This window comes from Galleria mellonella, unplaced genomic scaffold (genome assembly GCF_026898425.1).
Source record: "Galleria mellonella isolate WM207_F2 unplaced genomic scaffold, CSIRO_AGI_GalMel_v1 utg23, whole genome shotgun sequence".
NCBI lineage: Eukaryota > Metazoa > Arthropoda > Insecta > Lepidoptera > Pyralidae > Galleria > Galleria mellonella.
Genome location: NW_026442045.1, coordinates 582,856 through 589,489, shown reverse-complemented (window position 1 = coordinate 589,489; position 6,634 = coordinate 582,856). Strand labels below are relative to the sequence as shown.

Below are 6,634 nucleotides of genomic sequence, written 5' to 3'. Positions count from 1 at the left end.
TTAGTGTAGTCAGTATGTAAAGAATTTAGAACGAAAAAAAAATAGAAGAAAATTTCGTGAATAAAAAAATTTAAAACGGCAAGAAGAAATTGAGAGTCCCTTATTAATTTAGCAGTTGAACGCGCCGTCTTGGTATGGGAGACTCAAAATCATTTACCATTTTTTGACTCATTTTTTTTTGCTGACAAAACACTTCTTTCAAAAGGCATCACTGTTATCGTTATATATAACATTTTAACGAATAATTTGAAGATAACACAGAAAAATGTATAGGAATTTAGTGGACAATTAATTAAAAATTAATCAAAAAATATTTATAAAACGAAGCTTTTTTATTAAGTAGAAAATAAAAAAAATGCACATACAATTTATTAATAATTAGTTTTTTAAATCAAAAAATAATCATTTGTCAAAATAAATTGAAAATTTTAAATATGCTCTATTCAATGACACACAGTTTTTTTTTAAAGTAGCATCAACCGGTTCTATATTTAGAATTACCAAAAGAAAAAAAAATTGATAACATAATTATGAGAGGCAAAAATAAAGACTTATCTATTGTTTTTTCTAATAGTTTTGATCTTCTTTATTAGTTGCTAATATTGAAAGATTTTTATGGAAAGAGACTAGTAAACAATGAAAGTATCACAGCCTTTGTGTAATGTAATTTACGAGACAAAGTATGTATTATAATTTGTTGTGTATATATTCTAAAATATCAATAACAACTATAAGGTAACCTAATAATAATCTTTACAATTAATATAATTTAATATTATGAGTAAAAATAAATTATAAATTCGATGTTTATCCAACCGCCATTAAGAAAAGGAAAAAAAATTAACCATAGGCATAAAAACCATGCCCAGCTCCATGGCCACCAAAGAATAGACCCGTTCCAAAACCACCGTAAAATGTTCTAAATCTATTCATCTGCTCCTCCTCATCATTTTTCATCTTTTCCATTTGTACTTGATATCGGCTCAATTTCTGATCATCGTGCAATTGTCTGTGTAGGGGTATTACACTCAAATCATGTAAAAGTATCAGGTGATTGGGGTAAGAAACCGGTAATAATAAAGGTATCACAGCCGTTGGGTGCGTTAAATTGGATGAACTATGAGACAATGTATGGGTTATAATCGGTATTCTTATATTATCATTTGTCACTAAATGTTTTATGTCCGTATGAACTGAACTGTGATGAACGTTCGAGTGTGCTGGTAGTACATGCAACTTTGTTGGTACAAGAAGGTGATGGGTTATGGGAAGAGAATATGGTATATTTAGACCCTTTTTGTTTCTTGCACTTGTAGATAACAAAGCAACTTTATTAGGTTGCAGTAGAGGAGCCAAAACTGGTGGTATTTTATGATTCCCATGGTCGGGAATTGATATTGGTAGAGAGTTTGTATTCGCTCCAGTCTGTTGTACGTTGATGACTTCGTGAAGTTGAAAAACGAGAAGAAAAACTGACAGTTTTGTCGTCATCTGTAAAAGAAGTGATATTTATATTAAAATAGGTTATCCAGCATACTATCTAAAAAACTTGAAGAATTTTATAATATTGTTATTAGTTCATTAATTCTTATAATATTTATATGTTTAGTAGGTACTTTTATTATTTTCAAATAACTTCAAAAAGTAAAAGGATGTTAACTTTTCTATTTAATTTTTGTATGTTATGAATTACAATTGAATTGTGAATAATAGTAAATTCAAACGTGAAATAGAATCCGTATTATTTAAAAAATGATTAATTATCGATTTTTTTTTATAATTAGAATGGCAAACAAGCTCGGCCCACCTGATGGAAAGTCTTGCCTATAGACAAGTATGACAAAATTGTTTCGCCCATGATACTCCCCATGCGTTGTATTATTGTAACATAAATTCACGCCATATCCCACCATTCAAACAAACACAGTAATAAACAAACGGTTGAAACACGAATGGGACAGAGAAAGATCGACTTTAAAATCTCTCTCTAGTATTATAAATCTCACAAGTATGACAAAACTGTCGTATTATTGTAACATACAACATAATATACAAAAAGAAGTAGAGAAGATTTGAAATCTTTTCCTTTTTAAAGTAATTTTAATGTCAAGTCATATTTAAATTTCAGGAACATAACTTCAATATTCACTAAGGAAAGGTTTTTAAGGCTAGCGGTTTGTTTTGCAAATTTAATGTCTAAGATCATCAGAGGATGACCCTCGCGGCGTACCAATTAGTTTCCCTTTTTGTATATCATATATTCTCTGAGGACCCTTGACGTCAAATTTGCTACCTGCGGCCTAGCAAAACGCCAGACATAATCAGATCCCCGAGGAGTATGTGACAACCGTTTGTCAACTTATTTGGGAAATGACGAGCGAATTTTCACGTGGGAAACAAATTGTCCATTTGTAGATATATAGCTGTTCTGATTTTACTATAAAGTATAAAAGTAAAAAAAAAAAACTTATTATAAAATGTATTTTTTTTTTATTATTAGGAAATTAAATTTGGTTCTCTCGTTAAACAGAATTAAAATTAACGTGTCTATCTACTAATGCTAATTTTATTGAAATGCGTTTAGTTTAGTTTTGTATGAGTAGTTAATACTTAAATATCTTTTTTATATTTCTAGATTTTAGTAAAAAACTTTTTGGTTTTGTTAAATTAATATAAAAAAAGATATTAACAAAAGTTGTTAGAATGGCTACCCAAGTGGGAGCACTTGTGTTTAGTTTAAATTAAATTGGTGAGTTTACAAGCAAGAAATTCTTTACGACGCGAGTACTAAACGATATCCTGGAAAAAGGAGGTGCCTTGCGCAGAGGAAGCCGTGTGCAATGGTTAGGTATATTAAAAAAAAATTGTCATTTATATATTTTTACTATTAATTTATTATCTTAACATTTTTATACGATATGATAACCTCTATGGTCCAGTAATGGCGCTCGTTGTTTTGCGTAATAAGATTCCGGGTTCGAGGCTAAATTGGGTTTGGGCTGAATGTTTTGGGCCTTTAGATATTCATTGCCTGGTTTCTCATAGCACAGGGTATTTTAGCCATTAGTTTTTTTTATGCTACAAACAAGCTGATGGCGACCCTGATGGAAAGTGGTAACCGTCGCCTATAGATATGAGAAGTACATGGACATAACAGAGTATAATGTTTCGCCCATGATACCCCCCCCCCCCCCCTATGCGTTGCCATTCTTGAGGACTCAGATGTTATTCCTCTGTACTCTGAAAATTCATATCCCACCCGTCAAACCATCCCAATTCATTTCATCCCAACCACCTGGACAGCCCTCCATGCAAACACAACTAATCAACTTTCAGCAGGTTTTCCGAAACGACAACATAACCTTCAAGAATGGAATGGGACAGAGGTACCCATGCAAACGACTTATGTACGAGTCAAAGTCTGCCTCTGGTAGTTGGGCAGGTAATTGTGGTACTATTATGTAACTGTGTGGTTCTAACCATATCTATATATATTTTTAAATAAATATCTGCATGGTATCGTAGAAAATGGTATCAGTTCATAAATAATGCAAATAGTTGTTGAATTTTAGTTGCGAAAACTTTTGGCCAAAATCCGTCGCTTTTACCGGACTTACCTAAGTAACGGAACATCTGGTTTCATGTTAATATATCATACGAGTACCCGCAGGTTCACTTGCGTTATAAATTATGTATAAATTGTACGTTATGTCAACTAACCTTTAGTTTACATATTACATTATATACTCTTATCTATTATTATACCTCTATTAAAATAATATTGCCTTATTCTTATATATTACGTCGTCATGTTTCAGTATATTTCGTAACGCGTTTTAAGTCATTATATGTAGAATAATATTATAGCAGTTTTTTTTTTTGCGAGAGAGACATGCATTGCCTTGGGGCTCCGACGTAGTTAATCCGGCTTTATTTACACATCTAGAATAAAAGAAATAATAGTCTTTACAATTACTTAATTAGTGTTATTTGCGGTGACTGCTCAGTTGGACAACGTTTAACTGTATTATTTAAAAAAAAGTTAATTTTTATTTTAAAGGTATGAAAAACACCGTTTGGTGTAATAATTAGAACAGACCAGGCTTTTCAAGCAGTAATTAAACTTCCATATGGCAGTTGCGCTAACCATCACTGTAGTCTAGATGTCTTAGAAGGAAAAAGACAAACGTGGCTTACTATGTTACCACATGTTTAAATCTTCTGAAACAGTCCTAAAAATCCTAATTATTTCCTGAGATCCGTAAAGGGATGTATGCGATGTAGGTACTCCATTTTTAATGAATCTGCTCGAACGACGAAGATTATTCATTCAAAGGATTAATTCCACCGAGTAATAAGATTTGAACCGAAGCCCCTCATGTCTTGCGACTAAGCTCGATTCTTTTGTCTCTTTGATGCGATGTAGGTATAGAACGGAGCTCGGCAGTCTTCTAAGCATCGTTATGGTTTCTGATCTCATTTCATAGGTATCTTGCCTGATGAGTACCTACTACGTATATTACGAAGTATCTATATTAATTGAATAGAGGTGCATTGTAGTGAATTAGATTGTTCTAATGAATTAAAGTTTAGGGCTGCTTAATGCGATCTGATATTTATTGGCGTCGATATAATAACAACGAAATTAAGGATAATATTTAAAATTTCTTTTTTTTCACTTAATCTATTTATGTCAAATGTTGTCTTTGATGCACTGAATTTGTTGATCATTTTGCAATCTAAAGAGTTTACCCTCGTGTTAGACAGTCTCACAAAATCATAAAAAAAAATTAAGTTTAAAATAATTTGTAGATTTATATGATATTTTTGTTAAAAATATTATAATTTTTGTATCAACAAAATGTGTGATTGAAACAAAGCGAATTTTATTATATACTTCGTATATATATCTCACGGATATATAGTTATAAGTACGGCAACACATCTATTCAAATTAAACAAAGTATCTACGAATTAGAATCCTAGAAGCTCGCGCTCCGAGAGAATAATTTATTACGTATGAGTAATAAATAACTTCGAAATCTTCACATACTCTTGAGTATTTATATCTTTTTCTTATATATAATACATTGTGTATTTTTTTTATTTTATAAGTAATAATAAAGTTTTATGAGTAAAATAAAATTAATAAAGTAAGGAAATTGCGATATTAATTAATTCTTTTTCTAATTATTTGCTATAACCACGAGATTATAACATTTAGGATATACACGTAGTGTGAATTTCTTTTATATAGTTTTCGTTATTGTTTGAAAAATTGCAATATCACTATGAAAATTGATAGTATGCTTTAATAGAACTATAATATTTTAATGGAAAATAAAATGAATATAATAAAAAGTAACAAAGTATTGTTAAAATTATCACACAAACACTCTCTAAATGAAATTATTTAATTCAGTCAATAACCCGATTTTTGATTTGTACTTTTATTGGAATAACTACATGGGACAGACATAAAGGAAACACTAGGTGCCATGTCGTATAGGGAGGTCAAAGATACGGCCTGAGATAGAGCTGGCTGGAAGAAAATGCACGAATTAGTTGCACCGACAAGAGGAAACTCTTAAAGAAAAGAAGAAGACTATTATTGGATATGACCAGACTATGTTATGGGTCAACAATAATTTATTTATATTTTCATTAAGTTCTTTTGAAGAGAGATATATGCACTTATGAAAAAAAATGGGCGAAAATAAATCTAACGTGTATTACATTGATGACCTTGATACTGTAAAGGAGTAACACATTCGTACAATAATTATTCTCGAATCATGCATTATTTAGTGTTTATTTTTACTTACTTTATTTTTAATTTGAAAACTTTTTAATGCAATATCTTCAATATATGTATATATATAGCCAACCAAGCTTATGTACTAAAGCTTTTGGAAAACTGCTTGAGTTTTGTGGAAGATAAAAAGACAATTTAAGAGCATTTCTTTAGAATAATATATAATTTTATTTTTATTAAGTAGATTCGTAAATTATTTTTCACTTAGGTATTATAGAAGTACCTTACCTTGATGATTATGCACTGATAAAAACATGAAATTATTGATTTAAAGTCCAAATATTTCTCTCCATGTCGCGTTAGTAGGTATCACATTATTTTAAAATTTGTAAGTGCTTAAATTTATAACTTTTTTAATATTTAATTTTATGCTAGTGGCACGGTCAACTTGTCACTATAAACTGTATTTGAGACATGGGTTCAAGTTGTTGTCGCGTGTGGCTTACTGAGATTGAAGCCATGAAATTGGCGTTTAAACCATTCGAATTTAGGAAATATTCTACTCTAATCTTTATTATTTATAATTTTTTTTAGGATTTGGTAATCTATTTACCCGCAACTTCGTCAATATGACCAGGATAATGTTGATTGCTCAGATAAAAAGTATTCTATGCCTTCTGCATCCTAAATAGTAATACCAAATTCAATAATAGTAAAAGATAGTAAGCGATTTTACTCGTTATTTACATTTGCTATGAAAACAATTAATACCTATGACTGTAACTCCAGATGTTATGTCATAGACAAAGGGAATCTTACAAAATTTATTATAGAATATTAATGATATTTCATGTTTAGTAAGTGAATAGTGATTTTAAA

General features: G+C 30.3%; 1 protein-coding gene across 1 annotated transcript; it reads right to left on the bottom strand.

The window, feature by feature from the left end:
* Positions 1-761: 761 nt before the first annotated feature.
* Positions 762-6,234, bottom strand: LOC113521887 (uncharacterized). The gene is made up of 2 exons (XM_026907546.3): positions 6,044-6,234; positions 762-1,491 (listed from the first exon to the last, which is right to left on the bottom strand). Exon 2 carries the CDS (start codon positions 1,489-1,491, stop codon positions 841-843), a length of 651 nt encoding a protein of 216 aa, XP_026763347.2. The 5' UTR covers positions 6,044-6,234; the 3' UTR covers positions 762-840.
* Between the last annotated feature and the right edge of the window lie 400 nt (positions 6,235-6,634).